Genomic DNA, 26,834 nt, shown 5'->3' with positions numbered 1-26,834 from the left:
TCTTGATTTGAAGCTTTGCAGGAATCCATACTCTAGACCCGCCCTCTTACCCTGAGGTTGCACCCATCTCAGGCCTACACAAGGCTTTGTTTCAGAAGATTTCTCTCTCTCACCTAAAGACGGTCGCTTGCGTTGCGATCGAAACGTCGTGATCTATTCTTTTTTTCTACCTACGTGACTTTACCGAAAGAACCAAAGAGTATTTTTTTTTTGCTTTCACAGACGTTTGGGGCGAGTGCTGTTAGCGAGCACCTATATTGATACATCCAGTGCTAAATATCAGGCGGAATAGTCCGAAATGATATTCCTGGAATTCTTGTGGCGTGTCACATCCATCTCTCACTCTCTTATCCTCACGGCACTGCCGTACGATCGACTTATCGGATTAAACGAACAGGTCACAATAACAATAGGCGTAAGGCACTACCACTGGTACTCTAGTGGTAGTGCCTTACACGGATTCTCGTTACTCCAAACCGGCCCAGCAGCAACATGCATGATGTTCACACCTCCCGATAAGCACAGTTGACTATGTACGGCGCGAAAGAAGTTCAGCGTACACACAACGGTGCTGGCATTTTTTTAGCTGTCCGCTGGGAAATTTGGGCCCTTGGGCCTGTGGCGCTCATCTTATCTTAACGTCATTTATCGTGGCGCCTTAACCAAGGCACTTTACAGAGAATTAAGAACGGTGCATATGAAGAATGCAATGGCGGAGTTGAGGTGAATAAAACGGATGAGAGGAAGCAAACAGCGAATCTGTGATGCGTGGATTCGGCGAGAGCGAATTCTATGACAGTAAAAGGAAGACGACGATGAACGAATGAGGAACGAGCGACGACCGCGCGTGGTGGGAACACGCGTGATGAGAACACGTGATGAGAACACGTGATGAGAACACGCGTGATGGGAACACGCGTGATGAGAACACGCGTGATGAGAACGTGCGTGGTGGGAACATGCGTGATGAGAACACGTGATGAGAACGCGCGTGATGAGAACACGTGATGAGAACACGTGATGAGAACACGCGTGATGAGAACACGCGTGATGAGAACGCGCGTGGTGGGAACATGCGTGATGAGAACACGTGATGAGAACACGCGTGATGAGAACACGTGATGAGAACACGCGTGATGAGAACACGTGATGAGAACACGCGTGATGAGAACACGTGATGAGAACACGTGATGAGAACGCGCGTGATGGGAACACACGTGATGAGAACACGTGATGAGAACGCGCGTGATGAGAACAGGTGATGAGAACACGCGTGATGAGAACACGTGATGAGAACACGCGTGATGAGAACACGCGTGATGGGAACACGCATGATGAGAACACGTGATGAGAACGCGCATGATGAGAACACGTGATGAGAACGCGCGTGATGAGAACACGTGATGAGAACACGTGATGAGAACACGCGTGATGAGAACACGCGTGATGGGAACATGCGTGATGAGAACACGTGATGAGAACGCGCGTGATGAGAACACGCGTGATGAGAACGCGCGCGTGATGAGAACGCGCGTGATGAGAACGCACGTGATGAGAACACGCGTGATGAAAACACACGTGATGAGAACACGCGTGATGAGAACACGCGTGATGACAACACGTGTGATGAGAACACGCGCGTGTTCTCATCACGTGTTCTCATCACGCGCGTGCCTGCGAAGAGTCGAGGCCCTCACCTCCTGCTGAAGGCGACTTTCCTGTAAGTCCAAAAAACGAGTCCCGCGGCCGCCGCTGACACCAGGGTGCCCAGCGTGGCCCCCAAGATCACCTGGGGGCTTGCCTTCGCCCTGGCTGCACACGCACACACGAAGATCCCACACACACACACGTGTAGCCTTAACAGACCCGTTGGGGCAAGTGCGGTTAGCGAGCACCTGATGTTGTCCTGTCTCCCCCGGTGGTACTCATTTGAGGCTGAGTCGACCTAGGGGACGCTCGGCGGACGCAGTCACTTGGGGGGGGGGGGGTAACCAATCCTCAAAACCACGGCGCTGCGCTCCCGTGATGAGTGAACGTTGTCAACGTGTCCCGGTTGGTGGGGGGGGTGGGTTCATTGGGGGCTTTCAAAATGCCGTGGCGTGAGTTGATTCGGTAAGCTTAACGATGCATTGACGTATCAATTATAATTTAGCGATTGTTATTATCAAGTCGTATACCTTTGTAGTAAATGTTTTTGTTTATATTTCATGTGAACTCTGCTGCTGCTTAACGATGCATTGATGTCTCAATTATAATCGATTATTATCAAGTCGCATACCTTTGTGGTTAATGTTTTTTCTTTATATATAATGTGACCTCTGCTGCTACCAGAAGCGACTGCGTTCACCACCGTACAGTATTACACAAATTGATCCTCGAATGGAACATTGATCCTGAATCGCCTAATTGCGATAATTCAGATAATTGCTAGAGGCCTAAAGTTGAGTTGCTGACCATGATGGTGATATAAGCTTAATACAGTCATGAGAGCAGAGGTTGTGCATTACTCAAAAGTGATTTTACTGCTCAAATGAGCTTTGAGACAGTGTTAACCTCCTCTTTGCCTGTTCGGACAGAGAGCCATAAGTTCAACCGCGCAATAGATGGCGGTGGTGGCATCTACATCTGCAGAACATAAAGAACTAGTGGCATCTACAGGAGATTACTGTGGACAACTTTTACAGCCATTCCCCATACACCATGTTTGGAATTAATAAAGTTGAAGTTACAAACAAATCGACTTACGAACAGACCTATGGGATATATAAATGTGTCGTTAAAACCCGCCACCACCCGACACAGCCAACGAGTCAGGGTTGTCACGTAAACAGAACGTCACTAAGCTGCTGCTCCCTGGGCCTGCCTGAGCTGCTGCTCCCTGGGTCTGTCTGGACCTCACTTCAGCTGTTGACACTATCAACCACACCATTCTTCTCTCTCGCCTCAAATCTTCCCTCAGCATCACTGGCACCGCCCTCTCCTGGCTCCAATCTTATCTCACCGACAGACGACAGTTCATCCACATCAACAACTGCACCTCCTCCACCGCTACGTTGTCCCAAGGTGTCCCCCAGGGCTCGGTGCTTGGTCCTCTGCTCTTCATACTAAACCTGCTTCCCCTTGGCAACGTCATTCGCCACCATGGTCTTAACTTTCACTGCTATGCCGATGATGTCCAGCTCTACATCTCCACCAAATCCATCACCTCCGCCACCCACTCCACTCTCTCTAACTGCCTCGCTGACATTAAATCGTGGATGCACACCAATTTCCTTAAACTTAACCGCGACAAAACATATATGATCATCATTGGTCCCAAATCTATCACTAAATCCATTCGTAGTCTCTCCGTCACTGTCGACACCTTCACCCTGTCTCCATCCCTTCAAAGTCGCAACCTTGGAGTCTTTTTTGACAATAACCTCTCCTTTGAACACCACGTAAAACAAATCACCAGAACTGCCTTTCTTTACCTCAAAAACATCTCCAGACTTCGCCCATCACTCTCTTTCTCCGCTGCAGAAACCCTCATCCACGCCTTCATCACCTCCAGAATTGATTACTGCAACAGCATCCTATACGGCACCTCAACCAAAACATTAAATAAACTCCAGTACATCCAGAACTCTGCTGCTCGTCTGCTCACTCACATCCGCACCGGTGACCACATTACCCCTGTCCTCCAGAACCCTTCATAACCAGGCCCCTTCCTACCTCACTGACCTGCTCCACCGCCACAACCCATCCCGTAGCCTTCGCTCATCTGACGCCAACCTCCTGACTCCACCTCTCAGGACCAAGCATCGAACCTGGGGCGACAGAGCCTTCTCTATAGCTGCCCCCTCACTTTGGAACTCTCTCCCAAAACAAATCCGTGACTGCACCGACCTTCCAGCGTTCAAATCATTGACTAAAACTCATCTTTTTAAAATTGCTTTTAATGTTTAGCTAAGTTTGATGTGTTTTTAGTGTTTTTTACCATTTGATGTTGTTTTTGCTGCTTTTATGATTTTATGTAAAGTGTCTTTGAGTATTCAGAAAAGCGCTCACAAATAAAATGTATTATTATTACAGACTTGAGCCAGTGGTGGAAATTCCCCCATTCTTATGGCAGGGGCGAGTCAATCTACAGGAAAACCCCCTGTTGACTGCCCCACACATTGGTATTTATTTGATCGACCCAGGAGGGATAATGAGCTGAGTCGACCCCCATCCATGATGTGGACTTCACAACTTTCGAGCTACCGGGTTGGTTAACTGTACGGTGTGTAAACGTACAGTCTAATTTTGTTTATTTTTGTTAAATTCATTTGATTATCTTGCATACACTTATTTCGCAATACACACGTACCTAACTGTGCACGTTCATTCCTTCAGGGCCAATAAGATAATTACCGCTTTGTGAGAAGTCAACTGTTGTTTTCCTATGGATAGACTCATCCCTGGCACCATACCTTGGAATTTCCTCTGTATTGCAGCACGCTTTGCAGAAAACTGGGACCGGGGTATAATGGGGAAAGGAGGCTTATTTATATTACCAGATAAGGAGGGAGTCAATCATAATCAGAGAAGAGGAAACTCATTAACTTGGATGGAAGGGGGATTTTTAGGCTATGGGAGTGGCAGAGGATATTAACAGCACGCACAATTGTTTAAACTGGAAACTTATGTCGACTTTCTTTTTTTTTTGCACAGTAAATCCACTTGATGCCGTGATGTAACGGTGAACGCAATGAAACTTGCAACACCAGTGGCCACCGGTGCAATGCGTTGTCTGAAATCCTCTGGCTCTGCCCACCCAGCAGCAAAAATGGCCTTCAACCGCAGTGAGTCCACTCGGTAAAGGAGTTGTGTACTCCTACATCTCCCAAGACGTCTGTCCAGCGTGGAAGAGTAGGCCAATTTCCAACTAAGCGGGGCTCTCTAGAGCTATATCTAGTGGTCGGCCCTTCCATCAGCAGTGGCGTTAGCAAAGCAATTACCCGCGAAACGTAACGGTACACTCGAATTGTAAATGTTGTGTGTTTACTCTCCCAACACACAGGTGTGCTGAACGCGTAACTAATTGGTTTAACACGTAGGCTTTCGCGACCAATATCATCCATAATAGAGGTAGCAGTAGCAAAACACGCGTGCCAACAAGGACACTCAATTGATTTTGATCATGTTGAAGTTCTTTGCAAAACTAGCTACTACTGGCCCAAGACGAATTAGATAATCTAGCGAAATTGAAATAAATAATACATAATTGGAACCGTCCGGTTAGCTACTGCCTGCATGGAAGCGAATCATCAAATAATACATTGTTTAAATGCATGCCTTAAAGGGCAGCATACTTCAATAGGGATAACGGTTGGTACGGCTATTTTAATACACACAATGTACAGGGAGGACAAGTTCAAAGTGCTCGCATAATGCATAATGTACGTTGACTCAGTGATCCCCCCCCGACTTTGTGCAAGAGCGCAGAAGCGTGGTCACCACATCTACGCCTCTATATAAGGAATGAATCAGTTCGACTTCTCCACAAATCTGGCTGTCGCCTGTTGATGCTTGTAAATGTTGTGGCTTGGCTCTTCAACACACCGGTGTGCTGTACGAGTGACGAATTGGTCATATTCTGTTCACTGACATACTTTACTAGTTGGCTGTGTTGGGTGGTGGCGGGTTTTAACGACACATTTATATATGTGTGCGATCTAAGCCAAAAAACCTCTGTTATGGATAGTAACTAATTGGCCCGCTTTGTTTACGTGACAAACCTTACTGATTGGCTGTGTCGGGTGGTGGCGAGTTTAACAACACATTTATATTTAGGCGATTTAACCCAAGAAACCCTCTATTATGGATAACATTGGTTGCGAAAGCCTGCGGGTTAAACTAAGCTATTGCAGGGCTGTGCCTTTTACTTTTTTGCATTTTTTTACGCTAAAATCCCCTCAAAGTCAGTTTCGGTGAAGCCAGAATTCGGCGTAGGCCGTTTAAAGTTTTTCGGAAGTGAAATCCAGCTGGAACCCCGGTCGAGCGCCAACGAAGCTGAGCGCGGAAAGATCCGACGCTCTGTGGGCATTCCCACGTGAGGTGTCCTACGTCACAGGAGCTCCCATTGCGCCCGCCCACTTACGTGGCCAACTTGTGGTGACCTTGCACTCTCATCTGCGGACATTGATTAAAACCATTGTAAACATTTTATCATTCTTATCGTGCCAGGTAAGGCCCACTGAGCTATTACTTTTTCAGAAGCGACCTGGCCACAAATGATAGCTCAACAAAATGGCGTATCACGTGGAAATTGACAGCACCAAAATAATAATAATATGAATAATTAATCTCATACCCCGGTCACAAGATAGGAGAGGGTGACCTCGGCGGCTGCGGCCACGGAGGGACGTTTCATCATCGTGTGTGCGTTCCACCCAACAACCCTTTGTCTGGATTGCAGGTGACGTGCAACAAAGCCACCGGATTCGCTCTGCATCGAGATCTCACCGGGAGGGGCCAACCTGACCGGCTCGCTCTTCTTGCTCCTCAGGCCGTTGCGCACCTCGCACTGGAACTCTCCGGAAGCGCCGCGAGCCGCGGGCAGCACCAGCAGGGAGGCGCCGTCGGCCGACGTCTCGTACATCCCTGGCTCCTCCGTCAGCTCGCGGCCGTCCAGGAGCCACGCGTACGACGCGCCGCGGCCCCGCGCTCGCCCGCCGTGCCGGCAGTCCAGGCGCACCACGCGGACATCGCCATCGCGAGCCGCGCTGTCGTTCACCTTCACCTCCGGCTTGGAGAGCGACTCTGCGGGGCACGGGGAGAAACGACGAACTGATAAGTGACGTCTCGGGCAATGGCCACATTCTCCGCACCGCGTTACAGCTACTGAAGGAGGCGGGGGGGGGGGGGCCCATTTTGGCCCGAAGCGTCACCTTCGGCGTGTTCGCCCTTTTAAAGAAACGGTCGCGTTGGACGAACGCGGTATTTGTTGTGCCGCGTGCTTGTGTGCCAGTCGCACCAAAGTCATTCGCTTCACGCACCGCCGACATCGGTTGTTGACGACCGAAATCGAGGGCAGTGCGTGTGCGTTGCCGGTCATCGTTGTTCGGATGGATGCCGGAGGACACCCCCCGGTGGCCCTGTGAGTCGAGCTGTGTCAGTGATATGACGGCAGCGATTACGGGGATGTTCTCTTTTGAAGTTTGGGGTAAATTTCGGGATGAATTTATTTTGGAAGAAACATTCAACGGAAGTCATCTCGATTTAAAGCTTTCGTGACTGCAATGATTCATCTTCTTTGGTTCTTTCGGTAAAGTCACGTAGAATGATAATAAAATAATAAATTGATAAAATAAAATAACACAATAATATTCTCACGACGTTTCGACCACAACACAAGTGGCCGAAACGTCGTGAGAATATTATTGTGTTATTTTATTTTATCAATTTATTATTTTATTATCATTCTACGTGACTTTACCGAAAGAACCAAAGAGGAAGTCATCTCTCCGCATTGTGGACGTTGCACATTTTCAGACGGGGAAATTCCAGTGTCGCATTAAAAAAAAATTCGGATTCAATGTCAATAAGTGGAAGAAACAACCCATAACAACACACGGCTTTCCCTCTTGAAAATACACACCAAGGCAGAGTGTCCACGGTTGTCCGACAGGAGTTTGAAGCTTCCGTGAATGGCAAAAAACAAGACTCTAAAATCGGCTCAGGGAGAGCGCTCTCATGAAATCACTCCGTTGTTCTGCGACAGCGTATGGGTTTGACGTCACAATGGATTGCATCATCGACTCGGTTGACCGTTGTTCTGCGACAGCGTATGGGTTTGACGTCACAATGGATTGCATCATCGACTCACTTGACCGTTGTTCTGCGACAGCGTATGGGTTTGACGTCACAATGGATTGCATCATCGACTCACTTGACCGTTGTTCTGCGACAGCGTATGGGTTTGACGTCACAATGGATTGCATCATCGACTCACTTGACCGTTGTTCTGCGACAGTGTATGGGTTTGACGTCACAATGGATTGCATCATCGACTCACTTGACCGTTGTTCTGCGACAGCGTATGGGTTTGACGTCACAATGGATTGCATCATCGACTCACTTGACCGTGACCTTCCAGTCTATTTTTTTTTTCAAAACGTAGTCGGCTATCGCGACCAAAATTATTCATAGCAAATGTTTTTTTTGGGGTTATCGCGCGTAAATATATCAATGTGTCATTGACCCATCCCCACCCAACACAGCCAATTAGTAAGGTTAGTCGTGTAAAACAAAATGTGCCAATTCGTTACTACTTCAGCACACCGGTGTGTTGGAGAGTAAAACCCACGACGTTTACACTCTGAGTATGACGTTTCGCTGGTGGATACAACCGGCTTCATCAGGCGATTCGCCAGAATTGCGAAGAAGTCTTCCCGTTACTGAAGGTGGGGTTAATGTATAGTCATATACATTTCAATGGTCGGATTGGTCACAGTTAATCAACAGGCAATGGATTATGTTAAATGTATTTTTCGTTATCATTGATAACATATTTCGAATGCATTTCAGCCATCCGAGGGGCAGGCAGTCTGGGCGTGTAAGCTACACGATGAGATCGGTTTGTGGGGGGCGGGGGGGGGGTTGTTCTTCTCTAAGGGGCAGCCTCTTCTGTGAAAACTTCACAGCTGGGCCACAGGACGCGTCTCTCTGCGTGTACTCACCCAGGACGGTCAGCGTCACTGGCTCACTGACATCTTCGCTCGCGTCGTTCCGCACCAAGCATTGGTACTCCCCGGCGTCGCTGAGTTGGACGACTTCCACGCGCAGGGTGGCGCCTCCATTCGAAAGCGAGAACCTCTGGTCCGGAGCAGAGATGATCCGTTTATCGTGGAACCAGATGTACTGGTGACCCGTTTCCCTGCTATTAGCGCAGGTCATGATCAGAGGGCTGTGTCCTTCCTCGACCTCTCTTTCGTTCATGTTGATTTGTGGCTTTGAGACACGCCCTGCAAGCAGCACAGCAACACCGTTGTCAATCAAGGAAGGGCATTACATGTATATATGTATCAAATAAATGGGCCACTGTACGATAATGGCAAAGTTATAGGGTTGCTAAAATCAACAAAGTACCAACAAATTGTACCAAATAAGCGTAATGTTAATGCAAGCAACATGTCTGACAAACATGGGGGGGGGGGGGATTGAACGTTAGCCTACTGGCATGTGTCCACTTTTTTCTACTTAAGGACCAATGCCATAGCTGAATGAAAATTTGTTATTCGGTATAACAATAATTAAATTAGGGCATTGTAGATTATTACTGATCTCGTTTTCATTTTAGGCTCAGAAAATAAATTATGTGTGACCACGACCACAGCCATATACGGAATTTTAATTGGGAAATCCCAATGAAAATTGGGATACACAATCAAATCACGATTTGATTGTGTATGCTGTATATAGATGAAAGCATGTATTCATCCAAGAAAGTCACAGGACGTTATGGGCCAATTTTACTTTGAGGAAATGGGAAAACTTTCGCACAAGACGCGATAACATTAAAGATAACATTAAAGAAAAACATTAAAACGTCTGCACCGATGCTATTTCTCCAGGCAACCTCGCAGCCCAGCGGTGTGGGAGTGTGTCAAGACGCATGGCTGTTCACACTGCATATATCATTAACAGTATTTTAAAATGTACATGCGCCAAATTTTATGGGAACGAGAGTATTCTTGTAGATTTTGTTTAGACTGTACGCTAATAGAGTGTAGAACATTGCACGAAAAATTACGAATGAGATGGTAAAAACAAAAATGCTTTCGCTACGAACGTTGTGACTGTGAATGGTGACAACCGAAATGCTGGTGTTTATCGTTGCATGCATCACTGGTATGTTGTATGTATTTTTATATCCAACATTTACCTAGAACTGTCATCCTCACTGGATCACTGGTATCTGTACTCAAACTGTTTTTTACCACACATTGGTACAGCCCGGCATCTTCCTTTTTGACGTTTTCCACGCGCAGGGAGGCATTTCCATCGAGCAATTTGTGTCTCTCCTCCGCAGCAGAGATGGGTCGATTGTCCCGCAACCAACTGTACTCAGGCTGTACGCTCATGTCGTGTGAGCAGGTCATTGTCACAGAGTGAGTTCCCTCTGGTGCCTCGCTTCTGTCCATCTCAACTCTTGGCTTTGTGACGGATTCTGTTTCACGACAACACGGCAACCATGGTTTGTAACACGGTCGACCAACCTCTCAAAAGGAAATTGAAACGTTTCTCACAGATCGAAGATAATTACGCAGTAAAGTGAAATGTTTTTGTCAAAAAAAATGTAATGAAAAACAGAGTAGCACGACTTCACGTTCTAAAAAATTAGTTAAAGAAGTGGCCTGGTGGCTCATGCCACTGAGATGACACTGCTGGGATCCTGGGCGGAATTTGTATTTCAGACACCCGTGAATAAACCAGGTTCTGGAGCATCGTGTGTTGAGAAAAAAAGTGTCCATTTGGAACTCTCAAAGAGAAGTGCAACTTCGTACACTAGAAGATGTTGTGGAATCCTAACCCTGAGATGCCTGCAAGTGACTTTCAATGTTCCCACTCAAGAGGATGCACTTTCCCACATGTTCTGCGACTCAGTCGTGTTAGTTGCATGGCAGTCACAATTGTAATGTTTAATTCTCAGATCAGGTTTTTTTCCAATTAAGTGAAAATTCAAAGTGATTGTGTTTTATGTAGTCATTGGTTGACTGGGTTGAGACCATGAAGCAGCTACACTGGAAAACCTGGTTTAATCGCAGGTGGCTCAAGTCCAGATTCAAACCCAGGATCTCAGCAGCGTCAGCTCAGTGTCATGAGGCCTGAACCACCTCTTGCATTTATACTTTATAATGTGAAGTCTTGCAATGCTGTCTTGTGTTAAATTTGTACTGGAAAAATAAATCCAGGACTGGCGCAACTGGATGCATATTGGGAAGAAAAAAAACCCCTAAAGAAATTTAAATATTTACCTAGAACTGTCATCCTCACTGGATCACTGGTTGCCTGGCTCAAGCTGTTTTTTACCACACATTGGTACAGCCCTGCATCTTCCTTTTTGACGTTTTCCACGCGCAGGGAGGCATTTCCATCGAGGAATTTGTGTCTCTCCTCCGCAGCAGAGATGGGTCGATTGTCCCGCAACCAACTGTACTCAGGCTGTGTGCTCATGTCGTGTGAGCAGGTCATTGTCACAGAGTGAGTTCCCTCTAGTGCCTCGCTTCTGTCCATCTCAACTCGCGGCTTTGTGACGGATTCTGTTTCACGACAACACAGCAACAATGGTTTGTAACACGGTCGACCAACCTCTCAAAAGGAAAATGAACCGGTGCTCACGAATCGAAGATAATTATGCAAGTGAAATGTTTTTGTCACAAAAAAGTAATGCAAACAGAGTAGCACGACTTCACGTTCTAATAAATAAATTCAAGAAGTGGCCTGGTGGCTCATGCCACTGAGATGACCCTGCTGGGATCCTGGGTGGAATTTGTATTTCAGACACCTGTGAATAAACCAGGTTCTGGAGCATCGTGTTTTGAGAACAAAAAAAGTGTCCATTTGGAACGCTCACAGAGAAGTGCAACTTCGTACACTAGAAGATGTTGCGGAATCCTAACCCTGAGATGCCTGCAAGTGACTTTCAATGTTCCCACTCAAGAGGATGCACTTTCCTACATGTCATGCTGCTCAGTCGTGTTCGTTGCATGGCAGTCACAATTATAATGTTTAATTCTCAGAGCAGGGTTTTTTCAAATTAAGTGAAAACTAAAAGTGATTGTGGTTTTAAGTAGTCATTGGTGACTGCGTTGAGACCATGAAGCAGCTACACTGGAAAACCTGGTTTAATCGCAGGTGACTCAAGTCCAGATTCAAACCCAGGATCTCAGCAGCGTCAGCTCAGTGTCATGAGGCCTGAACCACCTGGCCACCTCTTGATATTTATACTTTATAACGTGAAGTGTTGCAATGCCGTCTTGTGTTAAACTTATATTGGAAATACAAATCTAGGATTGGCGCAACTGGATGCATATTGGGAAAAAAACCCCTAAAGAAATTGAAATATTTACCTAGAACTGTCATCCTCACTGGATCACTGGTTGCCTGGCTCAAGCTGTTTTTTACCACACATTGGTACAGCCCTGCATCTTCCTTCTTGACGTTTTCCACGCGCAGGGAGGCATTTCCATCGAGGAATTTGTGTCTCTCCTCCGCAGCAGAGATGGGTCGATTGTCCCGCAGCCAACTGTACTCAGGCTGTGTGCTCATGTCGTGTGAGCAGGCCATGGTCACAGAGTGAGTTCCCTCTAGTGCCTCGCTTCTGTCCATGTCAACTCGCGGCTTTGTGGCGGCTTCTGTTTCACGACAACACGGCAACAATGGTTTGTAACACGGTCGACCAACCTCTCAAAAGGAAATTGAAACGTTGCTCTCAAATCTAAGATAATTATGCAGTAAAGTGACTTTTTTGTCGCAACAATGTAATGCAAAACAGAGTAGCACGACTTCACGTTCTAGTAAATTAATTCAAGAAGTGGCCTGGTGGTTCAGGCCACTGAGTTGACACTGCTGGGATCCTGGGCAGAATTTATATTTCAGAAACCCGTGAATAAACCAGGTTCTTGGAGAATCGTGTCTTGAGAAGAAAAAAAAGTGTCCATTTGGAACTCTCACAGAGAAGTGCAACTTCGTACACTAGAAGATGTTGCGGACTTCTGACCCTGAGATCCCTGCAAGTGACGTTCATTTTTCCCACTCAAGAGGATGCACTTTCCTACATGTCCTGCTACTCAGTCGTGTTCGTTGCATGGCAGTCACAATTATAATGTTTAATTCTCAGAGCAGGTTTTTTTTCCAATTAAGTGAAAACTAAAAGTGATTGTGGTTTTACGTAGTCATTGGTGACTGCGTTGAGACCATGAAGCAGCTACACTGGAAAACCTGGTTTAATCGCAGGTGGCTGAAGTCCAAATTCAAACCCAGGATCTCAGCAGCGTCAGCTCAGTGCCCTGAGGCCTAAACCACCTCTTGCATTTATACTTTATAATGTGAAGTGTTGCAATGCTGTTTTGTGTTAAATTTGTATTGGAAAAAAATCGAGAACTGGCGCAACTGGATGCATATTGGGAAAAAAAAAACCTAAAGAAATTTAAATATTTACCTAGAACTGTCATCCTCACTGGATCACTGGTTGCCTGGCTCAAGCTGTTTTTTACCACACATTGGTACAGCCCTGCATCTTCCTTTTTGACGTGTTCCACGCGCAGGGAGGCATTTCCATCGAGGAATTTGTGTCTCTCCTCCGCAGCAGAAATGGGTCGATTGTCCAGCAACCAACTGTACTCAGGCTGTACGCTCATATCGTGTGAGCAGGTCATGGTCACAGAGTGAGTTCCCTCTAGTGCCTCGCTTCTGTCCATCTCAACTCGCGGCTTTGTGACGGATTCTGTTTCACGACAACACGACAACAATGGTTTGTAACACGGTCGACCAACCTCTCAAAAGGAAATTAAAACGTTGCTCACAAATCGAAGATAATTACTCAGTAAAGTTAAATGTTTTTGTCAAAAAAATGTAATGAAAAACAGAGTAGCACAACTCCACATTCTAAAAAATTAGTTCAAGAAGTGGCCTGGTGGCTCAGGCAACAAAGATGACACTGCTGAGATCCTGGGTGGAATTTATATTTCAGACACCTGTGAATAAACCAGGTTCTTGGAGCATCGCGTCTTGAGAAAAAAGGTGTCCATTTGGAACGCTCACAGAGGAGTGCAACTCCGTGCGCTACAAGATGTTGCGGACTTCTGACCCTGAGATCCCTGCAAGTGACGTTCATTGTTCCCACTCAAGAGGATGCACCTTCCTACATGTCCTGCTACTCAGTCGTGTTGTTGCATGGCAGTCACAATTGTAATGTTTAATTCTCAGAGCAGATTTTTTTTTCCCCAATTAAGTGAAAATTAAAATGATATTTTTTTATGTATTCATTGGTGACTGGGTTGAGACCATGAAGCAGCTACACTGGAAAACCTGGTTTAATCGCAGGTGGCTCAAGTCCAGATTCAAACCCAGGATCTCAGCAGCGTCAGCTCAGTGTCATGAGGCCTGAACCACCTCTTGCATTTATACTTTATAATGTGAAGTCTTGCAATGCTGTCTTGTGTTAAATTTGTACTGGAAAAATAAATCCAGGACTTGCGCAACTGGATGCAAATTGGGAAGAAAAAAAACCCGTAAAGAAATTTAAATATTTACCTAGAACTGTCATCCTCACTGGATCACTGGTTGCCTGGCTCAAGCTGTTTTTTACCACACATTGGTACAGCCCTGCATCTTCCTTTTTGACGTTTTCCACGCGCAGGGAGGCATTTCCATCGAGGAATTTGTGTCTCTCCTCCGCAGCAGAGATGGGTCGATTGTCCCGCAACCAACTGTACTCAGGCTGTGTGCTCATGTCGTGTGAGCAGGTCATTGTCACAGAGTGAGTTCCCTCTAGTGCCTCGCTTCTGTCCATCTCAACGCGTGGCTTTGTGGCGGCTTCTGTTTCACGACAACACGGCAACAATGGTTTGTAAGACGGTCGACCAACCTCTCAAAAGGAAAATGAACCGGTGCTCACAAATCGAAGATAATTATGCAAGTGAAATGTTTTTGTCACAAAAATGTAATGCAAAATAGAGTAGCATGACTTCACGTTCTTGTAAATTAATTCAAGAAGTGGCCTGGTGGTTCAGGCCACTGAGTTGACACTGCTGGGATCCTGGGCAGAATTTATATTTCAGAAACCCGTGAATAAACCAGGTTCTTGGAGAATCGTGTCTTGAGAAAAAAAAAAGTGTCCATTTGGAACTCTCACAGAGAAGTGCAACTTCGTACACTAGAAGATGTTGTGGACTTCTGACCCTGAGATGCCTGCAAGTGACTTTCAATGTTCCCACTCAAGAGGATGCACTTTCCCACATGTTCTGCGACTCAGTCGTGTTAGTTGCATGGCAGTCACAATTGTAATGTTTAATTCTCAGATCAGGTTTTTTTCCAATTAAGTGAAAATTCAAAGTGATGGTGTTTTATGTAGTCATTGGTTGACTGGGTTGAGACCATGAAGCAGCTACACTGGAAAACCTGGTTTAATCGCAGGTGGCTGAAGTCCAAATTCAAACCCAGGATCTCAGCAGCGTCAGCTCAGTGCCCTGACGCCTAAACCACCTCTTGCATTTAAACTTTATAATGTGAAGTGTTGCAATGCTGTTTTGTGTTAAATTTGTATTGGAAAAAAATCGAGAACTGGCGCAACTGGATGCATATTGGGAAAAAAAACACGAAAGAAATTGAAATATTTACCTAGAACTGTCATCCTCACTGGATCACTGGTTGCCTGGCTCAAGCTGTTTTTTACCACACATTGGTACAGCCCTGCATCTTCCTTTTTGACGTTTTCCACACGCAGGGAGGCATTTCCATCGAGGAATTTGTGTCTCTCCTCCAGAGCAGAGATGGGTCGATTGTCCCGCAACCAACTGTACTCAGGCTGTACGCTCATGTCGTGTGAGCAGGCCATGGTCACAGAGTGAGTTCCCTCTAGTGCCTCGCTTCTGTCCATGTCAACTCGCGGCTTTGTGGCGGCTTCTGTTTCACGACAACACGGCAACAATGGTTTGTAACACGGTCGACCAACCTCTCAAAAGGAAATTGAAACGTTGCTCTCAAATCGAAGATAATTATGCAGTAAAGTGACTTTTTTGTCGCAACAATGTAATGCAAAACAGAGTAGCACGACTTCACGTTCTAGTAAATTAATTCAAGAAGTGGCCTGGTGGTTCAGGCCACTGAGTTGACACTGCTGGGATCCTGGGCAGAATTTATATTTCAGAAACCCGTGAATAAACCAGGTTCTTGGAGAATCGTGTCTTGAGAAGAAAAAAAAGTGTCCATTTGGAACTCTCAAAGAGAAGTGCAACTTCGTACACTAGAAGATGTTGCGGACTTCTGACCCTGAGATCCCTGCAAGTGACGTTCATTGTTCCCACTCAAGAGGATGCACTTTCCTACATGTCCTGCTACTCAGTCGTGTTGTTGCATGGCAGTCACAATTGTAATGTTTAATTCTCAGAGCAGGTTTTTTTTTCCAATTAAGTGAAAACTAAAAGTGATTGTGTTTTTACGTAGTCATTGGTGACTGGGTTGAGACCATGAGGCAGCTACACTGGAAAACCAGGTTTAATCGCAGGTGGCTCAAGTCCAGATTCAAACCCAGGATCTCAGCAGCGTCAGCTCAGTGTCATGAGGCCTGAACCACCTCTTGCATTTATACTTTATAATGTGAAGTCTTGCAATGCTGTCTTGTGTTAAATTTGTATTGGAAAAATAAATCCAGGACTTGCGCAACTGGATGCAAATTGGGAAGAAAAAAAACCCGTAAAGAAATTGAAATATTTACCTAGAACTGTCATCCTCACTGGATCACTGGTTGCCTGGCTCAAGCTGTTTTTTACCACACATTGGTACAGCCCTGCATCTTCCTTTTTGACGTTTTCCACGCGCAGGGAGGCATTTCCATCGAGCAATTTGTGTCTCTCCTCCGCAGCAGCGATGGGTCGATTGTCCCGCAACCAACTGTACTCAGGCTGTACGCTCATGTCGTGTGAGCAGGCCATGGTCACAGAGTGAGTTCCCTCTAGTGCCTCGCTTCTGTCCATGTCAACTCGCGGCTTTGTGGCGGCTTCTGTTTCACGACAACACGGCAACAATGGTTTGTAACACGGTCGACCAACCTTCAAAAGGAAATTGAAACGTTGCTCACAAATCGAAGATAATAATGCAAGTGAAATGTTTTTTGTCACAAAAATGTAATGCAAAACAGAGTAGCACGACTTCACGTTCTAATAAATAAATTCAAGAAGTGGCCTGGTGGCTCAAGCCACTGAGATGACACTGCTGAGATCCTGGGCAGAGTTTTTATTTCAGAAACCCGCGAATAAACCAAGTTCTTGGAGCATCGTGTCTTGAGAAAAAAAAGTGTCCATTTGGAACTCTCACAGAGAAGTGCAACTTCGTACACTGGAAGATGTTGCAGACTTCTGACCCTGAGATTCTTGCAAGTGACGTTCATTGTTCCCACTCAAGAGGATGCACTTTCCTACATGCCCTGCTACTCAGTCGTGTTCGTTGCATGGCAGTCACAATTGTAATGTTTAATTCTCAGAGCAGGTTTTTTTTCCAATTAAGTGAAAATTCTAAGTGATTGAGTTTTTATGTAGTCACTGGTGACTGGGTTGAGACCATAAAGCAGCTACACTGGAAAACCTGGTTTAATCGCAGGTGACTCAAGTCCAGATTTAAACCCAGGATCTCAGCAGCGTCAGCTCAGTGTCATGAGGCCTGAACCACCTGGCCACCTTTTGATATTTATACTTTATAACGTGAAGTGTTGCAATGCTGTCTTGTGTTAAATTTATATTGGAAATAAAAATCCAGGATTGGCGCAACTGGATGCATATTGGGAAAAAAAACACGAAAGAAATTGAAATATTTACCTAGAACTGTCATCCTCACTGGATCACTGGTTGCCTGGCTCAAGCTGTTTTTTACCACACATTGGTACAGCCCTGCATCTTCCTTTTTGACGTTTTCCACTCGCAGGGAGGCATTTCCATCGAGGAATTTGTGTCTCTCCTCCGCAGCAGAGATGGGTCGATTGTCCCGCAGCCAACTGTACTCAGGCTGTGTGCTCATGTCGTGTGAGCAGGCCATGGTCACAGAGTGAGTTCCCTCTAGTGCCTCGCTTCTGTCCATCTCAACTCGCGGTTTTGTGACGGCTTCTGTTTCACGACAACACAGCAACAATGGTTTGTAACACGGTCGACCAACCTCTCAAAAGGAAATTGAAACGTTGCTCTCAAATCGAAGCTAATTATGCAGTTAAGTGAAATGTGTTTTCATAACAAAAATGCAAGACCTAACAGAGTTGCACGACTCCACTTATAATAAATTAATTCAAGAAGCGGCCTGGTGGCTCAGGCCACTGAGATGACACTGCTGAGATCCTGGGCATAATTAATATTTCAGACACCTGTGAATAAACCAGGTTCTTGGAGCATCGCGTCTTGAGAAAAAGGTGTCCATTTGGAACGCTCACAGAGGAGTGCAACTCCGTGCGCTAGAAGATGTTGCGGACTTCTGACACTGAGATCCCTGCAAGTGACGTTCATTGTTCCCACTCAAGAGGATGCACTTTCCTACATGTCCTGCTACTCAGCCGTGTTTATTGCATGGCAGTCGAATGTGTAGTGTCCATTCATAGAGCAGGAGTTTATCCCAATGAAGTGAAAACCCAAATTCAAAGTGATGTGTTTTTATACAGTCATTGGTGACTGGGTTGAGGCCATGACCCAGCTACACTTGAAAACCAGGTTTGATCGCATGTGGCTGAAGTCCAGATTCAAACCCAGGATCTCAGCAACGTCAGCTCAGTGCCCTGAGGCCTGAACCACCTGGCCACCTCTTGACATTTATACTTGCTTTCTTGTGTTGGATTTTTATTGGAAAAACAATCCAGGACTTGCGCAACTGGGTGACAATTGAGAAGAGAGATAAACAAGATAAATTCCAACATATTTACCTAGAACTGTCATCCTCACTGGATCACTGGTTGCCTGGCTCAAGCTGTTTTTTACCACACATCGGTACAGCCCTGCATCTTCCTTTTTGACGTTTTCCACACGCAGGGAGGCATTTCCATCGAGGAATTTGTGTCTCTCCTCCAGAGCAGAGATGGGTCGATTGTCCCGCAGCCAACTGTACTCAGGCTGTACGCTCATGTCGTGTGAGCAGGTCATTGTCACAGAGTGAGTTCCCTCTAGTGCCTCGCTTCTGTCCATCTCAAGTCGTGGCTTTGTGACGGATTCTGTTTCACGACAACACGGCAACAATGTTCAGCATCTCCCATCATATAAAGACCGCACTTCTTATTCACAAACCGTTACATAGGCTGACTATATTTGATAACGAATGTCTCGCTGAATAGAGTGACAATGTCTGTTATTGACAGGTAAACATAGGGTTCCAAATAACAAACATTGCAATGTATTTCGATTTAAAGCTTTCGTGACTGCAATGATTCATCTTCTTTGGTTCTTTCGGTAAAGTCACGTAGAATGAGAATAAAATAATAAATTGATAAAATAAAATAACACAATAATATTCTCACGACGTTTCGGCCACAACACAAGCGGCCTTCATCAGGTGAAGGGAGCGAGACTGTCTGGTAGGACAGCGCTGGAGTGAGAGAGCCACGTTCAGATCACGGCTTTTAAGCTGTGTGAGAGGAACAAAGAGCCTTAGAGTCGCGGCTCTAAGGCTCTTTGTTCCTCTCACACAGCTTAAAAGCCGTGATCTGAACGTGGCTCTCTCACTCCAGCGCTGTCCTACCAGACAGTCTCGCTCCCTTCACCTGATGAAGGCCGCTTGTGTTGTGGCCGAAACGTCGTGAGAATATTATTGTGTTATTTTATTTTATCAATTTATTATTTTATTCTCATTCTACGTGACTTTACCGAAAGAACCAAAGAAGATTGCAATGTATTGTTCCGAATAATAAGAGAAAAGCAATAAGAGCCATAATATACCAATACATAACTGTAATATTCATTTTTTGTATGGATTCGATCCAGACCCTGATGCTTGTGTATTTGTATGCTTTCCCCGAGGTCACGTAGATTTTTCTCCGGGTCCTCCGCGGTTTTCCACTCCACATTTATCATGATGTGTTTAGAGTATTTCAGCTGCTATATATGTCCACGTGATAAGCCACTTCACTGGGCTATCATTTGTAACAAGGTCACTTCCAAAAAAGTGACACATAGCTCAGTGGACCTTACCTGGTAAAGTAAAAAAAATAAAGAGGGAATGTTGCTAGGATTAATGATGGCCAATGGTCGAGACTAACAACAGAGTGGCAGCCGAGGGAATGGAGTCGCCCAAGAAGACGTCTAACCACACCACGCGGAGACAGAGTGGTGAACTCAGCTCCACAAAGGGACGGTGCCATGGGCATTGCACACAGGGCCTTGCTGAATTGTTCCGTCACATGCACCCAGGGTACGTGGGGACAGCTTTATGTGGCTTTCATCCACCAGTGGATTCATCGTTGGCTGATTATGGTGATTGCAATCTCGGTACTAAAAAAACGACCGCACCGTTTCGCTGGGATGACTAAAACATACGTAGGGACAGTGTTTCGCCATGATTACCATCGACCTAAAGTGGCTCACTGATCGCTGTGCACACACAATATTTGCTGAGATCCTGGGTTTGAATCTGCATTGCAGCCACCTGTAATTCAACTGAGTTCTTAAGTGTAGCTGGCTGATTAACCGAAGCCAGTCGCCAATGGCTGCATTAACAAAAACAATTCCACGATATTGAATTTGTGTTTTAACTTCATTCGACAAAAATTACAGCTTTTGGGACTTACAAATGTCAGTTTGACTGCCGGATAATGAACGCTTCTTAGTAGCAGGGCACGCGAGGAAGTGCACCCGATTGTGTGTGGATAATAAAGGCCACTCCGATTAATAATAAGTTCCAGTAAGACGGTCCATATTTACCCAGAATCGTCACCGTCACTGGCTCGCTGGTCTCCTTGCTCACGTCGTTCCACACCACACATCGGTAAGCCCCCGTGTCTGTATGGCGGACGCTTTCCACACGCAGGGAGGCACCTCCACCGATGAACGTGTACCTCTCCTCCTGGGCGAAGATGGGTCGATTGTTCCGCAACCAACTGTACTCGGGCTGTGTGTTCATGTCGTGTGAGCAGGTCATTGTCACAGCGCCAACCCGGTCCAGCACCACTGTGCTCTCTACCTTCACTTGTGGCTTTGAGACCGGTTCTGTGAAAGGTGAACAGCAAAAAAAAAGAAATCGTTACTCGAGTTCTGTGTCCGTTCAGGTATGGTCAGATAGTACTCCTGATCCCCGAAGACCGCCGCATGCCTGTGTGTGTGTGTGTGGATTGATATCAGCCTATGTGTGTGTGTGTGGATTGATATCAGCCTATGTGTGTGTGGATTGATATCAGCCTATGTGTGTGTGGATTTATATCAAGCGGTGCATTGACAAAAGGCCTTGACTTTCTACGTCATTACAGGCATCACAGTCGGTGCCAAATGCCAGTGAACCAGGGGAGACTTAGAGCTGGATCAGGGGTCAGGAACCGAAACAATAAGAAGAGCCATTTATATTCTGTGGTTCTTTTGGTAAAGGCACGTCGATAGAAAAATATATAACAGTAAAGATAAAGTTAATAAAAAATATCACGAAGTTTCGATCGCAACACAAGCAGTCGTCATCAGGAACAGGGAGGTTAGCCTCTGAGAGCAAGCTGTTTATATAAAGGTTTAGAGATGGGCGGGGCAGCTCATGTAAACCTTATAAACAGCTTGCCCTCAGAAGATAGCAGCCCTGTTCCTGATGACGACCGCTTGTGCTGCGATCGAAACATCGTGATATTTGTATTCACTTTTTTTTCTATCTGCGTGCCTTTACCGAAAGAACCATAGAATATGAATTCCTGCAGTCACGAAAGCTTTAAGTCAAAATTTAAGAGCCATTTATTTTTTCAAATTCGGTAATAAAAAAAAAACCCTCAATATTTCAAGAGCCTCGATGCAAAGTGGTGAATACGAGACGGTGGTCGTGAATAAATAACGTCACGAGCCAGTCCGTAATAACCCACCGCCGCACGCGGCTCCGGAGCCCGCAGGTTGCCGACCCCTGAGCCGGATGATGGGATGATGGGATGTTGGGATGTTGGGATGATGGGATGATGGGATGTTGGGATGATGGGATGATGGGATGATGGGATGTTGGGATGTTGGGATGATGGGATGATGGGATGTTGGGATGATGGGATGATGGGATGTTGGGATGTTGGGATGATGGGATGTTGGGATGTTGGGATGATGTGATGTTGGGATGATATGATGTTGGGATGATGGGATGATGGGATGATGGGATGTTGGGATGATGGGATGATGGGATGATGGGATGTTGGGATGTTGGGATGATGGGATGATGGGATGTTGGGATGTTGGGATGATGGGATGTTGGGATGATGTGATGTTGGGATGATGGGATGATATGATGTTGGGATGATGGGATGATGGGATGTTGGGATGATGGGATGATGGGATGTTGGGATATTGGGATGATGGGATGATGGGATGTTGGGATGTTGGGATGATGTGATGTTGGGATGATGGGATGATATGATGTTGGGATGATGGGATGATGGGATGTTGGGATGATGGGATGATGGGATGTTGGGATGTTGGGATGATGGGATGATGGGATGTTGGGATGATGGGATGATGGGATGTTGGGATGATGGGATGTTGGGATGTTGGGATGATGGGATGATGGGATGTTGGGATGATGGGATGATGGATTGATGGGATTTTGTAAGTACAGAACTTTGAGGTGGAGTGCTGACCATGCAATATCCGAGGGATCGACCAGAACGGTGTTATATTATTAGTAACATATCTTGGCTTGACCCTGATACAAAAGTCTCGTGTCGTTCTGTGACTCGACGTTTAGATGTATACAACATCAAATAGAGAAATCCGCGTGGAATGATGCCCACCCTGAATGGTGACGTTGACGGAAACGTTGTACTTGACGTTGGCGATCTCGTACACGGCCTCGCACGTGTACACGGCCTCTTGCGGCTGCTCGACGGTGTACTCCGAGGTCCAGTGGTCGATCTCTTCCGACCCTCTCTTCCACGCCATTATCAGCTTTGGGTTGGAGTCCCCTTCGCAGATGAGCGTGAGCGAGGCCCCCTTTGCCACGGCCACGTGCGCCGGGCTCCGATCGCTTCGGGCGACCGGGTCGCTGTGGGGGCTCAGCCTCAACGTCATGGCCTGGGGAGGGTCTACCACACAAAGGCAAAGATCCCCCAGGTAGCCTTAACAGACTGTTGGGGGCGAGCGCTGTTCGCGAGCAGCTATTAAGGCCGGCACGGCACGCGAGAGGGTGGGTGACCAACGCCACGCCCGACCGCCTTTGTCTCGCCGGTGTTGATGTTTGCACACCGCGCATGGTACTCTTTTAAGGCTGAGTCGACCTCGACGGGGCCCAGGACTACGTTCATATATTCGCCACCGTTTATTGGTCGTGAGCAGGAATTTAATTCGGGTCGCCGGGTTCGTAGCGCAGTGCTACCACCACACACACCTGACATTAGGAGTAAATGTATGTGTGAGCCATAGGACTTGTCTTTTTTGTTACAGAGTTAAGTGCAGGCTCATTCTGGCGATAAGAAACCAGGTACCTATGATAAGGATGAATTATGTCTGACCTTTTGAGACTTAACCTCATTTACAAAATAAAATAACCCGCAAATTACCTAGTCGTGTAAAAGCAACATAACATCATTACCGCCCACTGTGAAACCACTGTAGACAATGCCCTTCTGTGCAATGCGGTGCCTCCATCATTTAACCGTGTGCCATACGAACTGGCGCAAAATAACGAATGGGGCGCCACCATGGCAAGATGTTATCCTCCCTCGCCTGGCATGCAGAAGGTCGTTGGTTCAATCGCGACCCTAATGAATGTATATATGGAGTTTGCGTGTATTCCCCATGGTGATTGCGTCGATTTTTTTTTTTATCCGGGTCCGACCTACCGTTTTTCACTCCCATTCCCCCTCCACATTGAAAAAACATTTGTATAGATTATGCGGCTGCTACGATAAATTCCCGCATGCGATGATGAGCCACTTCCATCAGCTGTCACGTGCAGCCAAGGTCGCCTCTAAAAAAACTCCAATGGCTCAGTGGGCTTTAGCTTGAGCGAAATAAAATAAGATTACTTTAAACCCCGCTTAAGATGTGCAAATTATATTGTTGGGTCTTTCGGTAAAGTCACGTAGATAGGTTCAAAGAAAATAACAAAAAAACATTTTCTTTGAATCTATCTACGTGACTTTACCGAAAGACTCAAGAATATGAATTCCTGCAGTCACGAAAGCTTTAAGTCAAGATGCATGTGCAAAATTAGTTGATTTGAATGCGGCTTGGAGGTGTACTCTTACAATAGACGTCCAACTTCGTTGAGCCCGTGTGGATTATCCCATCATCGGTGGTGGCCATGCACTTGTAGTCGGCACCATCGCTGCGACGCAGTGACGAGATGGTGATGGTGGAACTGTCCATCGACAGCTGCCGGTTGGGATGAGACGCGTTCAAACTTTTTAGTTTCTCTCTCTCAACAGAAACGCGCGGTGAAAGAGGATCGCGTTCAAGGTTTTGTCGTGTCACATCAACCACTTTCAAATAATCGAGAGGTCAAATTAAGTACCAAAAAACAATTTAAAGGCTGAAGTAATAGTCTTGTGTTATTGTACGCATGATATACTTTTTATTTAATATCACGGCTACTGACTGAGCACAGCCACGCCCGAAACGCCAAGTGGAAAGCAACGAACAAGAGCAGCACCAGGCTACAGTCTACATTGTAGACTGTCAGTACACTCAGGTTAATAACCAGGCTACAGTCTACATTATAGACTGCCAGTCCACTCACCAAACTTAATAACCAAGCTACAGTCTACATTATAGACTGCCAGTACACTCACTCAGATTAAGAACCAGGCTACAGTCTACATTAGTGGTTTTATTTTTTTATTTTGTATTTTTATTCACTTTATTTTTATTATCTTTTTTTCTATCTACGCGACTTTACCGAAAGAACCAAAGAAGAAGAGCAGCAGCAGCAGCAGCACAGAATTACCACACTTCCTGTGGTGAGCAAGGATCATAAGAACTCGCGAAAAGAGTACAACGGGAGTGAAACTCAGCGCGAAGCGAGACGCAGACAGAGAACGCGTGGCCTTTGGCGTCGGCCTCGTGCACCCAGACAAGTCTCGACATGACGAGTCGATGTGGGTTTAAGTTCGTGGGAACGGTGACCCGTGACAAGCAGCGGGATTTATAATTGCCGAATGCAAACGAAGCCCCAGGCTTGTGACAACGGGCAACGAGTTGAGGGATGCTGGAATTCCATGGCAGGAAAAGGCGGAACTTGGAAGTTTCTCTTTAGAAGAATATTTGACGAGGCATCATCGCAGATGTAACCATGTACTGTATATATCCTGGGCTACCACGTGCCTGCAAGGCATCATCATTGGATGAAGACCTTTTCCATTCCTCAGCCACCATGGCACCACGAAGTTAAACTTCACATCCTGCATATAAATATAATCACTTAATCGTGATCCATTGGTTGCCACTATTTCATTGTGTGGTTCCTAATCCTCCTCCAGCCGGTGTATTTAATTTCATTCTCAAATATGTATTTTTTCCCCATTATGCAAAGCTTGTTAAAACACTTTTACCTTTTAATTCGACTCGGGTTACATCTTGAGCCCCAACTTTCGCAAGTATGGGGCCCTAACATGGGGCCCATTCCAACCTTCTGAGGCGCAGTGGCACAGCGTGGTTGGCATGAATCGCCGGTACGAGGAACGCTATGCGCACCACCCCCTGTCTGGTTTCCATCCCTGTCAACCCCTTATCAGTGCCCTACCTTATTACAGACCATATGGGTCACCCCGTGCCCCTTATAAATATCAATGTTCATCCTACAAAGTCCCATCACAAGGGAGAAACACAAACAGGGCTGTTTCAATATGGGGTAAACCGTATGGGTTGACAGCTGTGAGTTTCCTATTTGTTCGTAGGCCAGAGCCTGGATCCTCTCCAATCCATAGGCCCCAGTGCAGTTGCAACAACAATAATAATAACCACTATTTTATAAAGCGCCTTTCATATTTGAGTATCTCAAAGCGCTGTACGCAAATTTAAAACTACACTCACAAGTATAGGTACAATCTAAGATCAATAGAAAGCTGATTATAACAATTTCAATGACTCCTCTCGAAAATGCAATTAAATTAAGAATTGTGATACAAGCGAATAATAACGCTTTGGCATCTGTAACTATAATATCACCAAATCATCTATGACAATTATAGTACTGTACTGTAACGCTGCATTTGTAGGACCACAGCAAACATGTCCCTTGATTAATATTTGACGGTAATAAAAAAAACCTCTTGCGCTCACGCAGCATAATATTGTGCTGGGTTTTTTGCACAGAAGAGCTTATTAATAAAGTCCTCAAAAGTGAAAGTTGAACAAAAAGTGAAATAAGAATAAGTTTAACAGTAATTTGACCCGGTCAACTTACATTATAGAAAATGTTAAAACCTTTAATATTGATTTATGCTTGAGCCACATTTCCGTTTCTCATGATTTTCGGTTTGTTTCATACATTTACCCTTCAGTATTTGCTATCCATGACCATTTGTTATTTCACCTGGTTAAACAAATTCACTTTAAACTCAACTTCTACATTACATGGAGTAAGGGTGAGTTTAAATAAGGACAGGCTGGAGAGGTCAAACATTTTTTCCTCCGGCTGCCTCTTATTTTTTAGTTTCACTTCTGGAGTTGGCAGGGGTACGCGATTGTTCTGGAATGATTAACCGTCTTGATGTTGCGTTTCACTTTCGATCGTAATGCAGCGGGTACACTTATTTGGCCATTTCATTTGAGGTCGTTTATTTCAATTAGGCGATGAAAACAAAATGACGAGCATTGTTACAATTGTTAGTTCGCGCTTTTGGTATACTGCCAATGACGATGTTTCACGTAGACCATTCATTTATGTCTTATCTCAATCGTAAAGGTGCAACCCTGCAATTACTTGCTCACGCCACCGCTGATGGAAGGGCGTTC

The 26,834-nt window shown here is 45.8% G+C and overlaps 1 protein-coding gene across 5 annotated transcripts in view; it reads right to left on the bottom strand.

The window, feature by feature from the left end:
- Positions 1–26,834, bottom strand: part of LOC116948117 (cell adhesion molecule CEACAM5-like) — a 40,248-nt gene that overhangs the window by 8,582 nt on the left and 4,832 nt on the right. For 2 of the 5 annotated variants that reach the window (XM_032964478.2, XM_032964477.2), the window contains exons 3-17: positions 24,128–24,254; positions 22,673–22,963; positions 20,634–20,918; positions 18,647–18,931; positions 17,562–17,846; positions 16,466–16,750; positions 15,370–15,654; positions 14,284–14,568; positions 13,190–13,474; positions 12,099–12,383; positions 11,004–11,288; positions 9,911–10,195; positions 8,706–8,990; positions 6,490–6,786; positions 1,698–1,812 (exon numbers count right to left, since the gene is read on the bottom strand). In XM_032964478.2, the coding sequence (XP_032820369.1) occupies positions 1,698–1,812; positions 6,490–6,786; positions 8,706–8,990; positions 9,911–10,195; positions 11,004–11,288; positions 12,099–12,383; positions 13,190–13,474; positions 14,284–14,568; positions 15,370–15,654; positions 16,466–16,750; positions 17,562–17,846; positions 18,647–18,931; positions 20,634–20,918; positions 22,673–22,963; positions 24,128–24,254 (3,965 nt within the window). The remainder of the gene's footprint in view (positions 1–1,697; positions 1,813–6,489; positions 6,787–8,705; positions 8,991–9,910; positions 10,196–11,003; positions 11,289–12,098; positions 12,384–13,189; positions 13,475–14,283; positions 14,569–15,369; positions 15,655–16,465; positions 16,751–17,561; positions 17,847–18,646; positions 18,932–20,633; positions 20,919–22,672; positions 22,964–24,127; positions 24,255–26,834) is intronic. The other 3 variants (XM_032964479.2, XM_032964483.2, XM_032964486.2) reach the window with 3 other exon arrangements.

Source organism: Petromyzon marinus, chromosome 32 (assembly GCF_048934315.1).
Source record: "Petromyzon marinus isolate PM22_M1 ecotype Great Lakes invasive population chromosome 32, UKy_Petmar_22M1.pri1.0, whole genome shotgun sequence".
Taxonomy (NCBI): domain Eukaryota; kingdom Metazoa; phylum Chordata; class Hyperoartia; order Petromyzontiformes; family Petromyzontidae; genus Petromyzon; species Petromyzon marinus.
The sequence above is the reverse complement of the archived record's forward strand: the minus strand, read 5'-3'. Positions and strand labels throughout refer to the sequence as shown.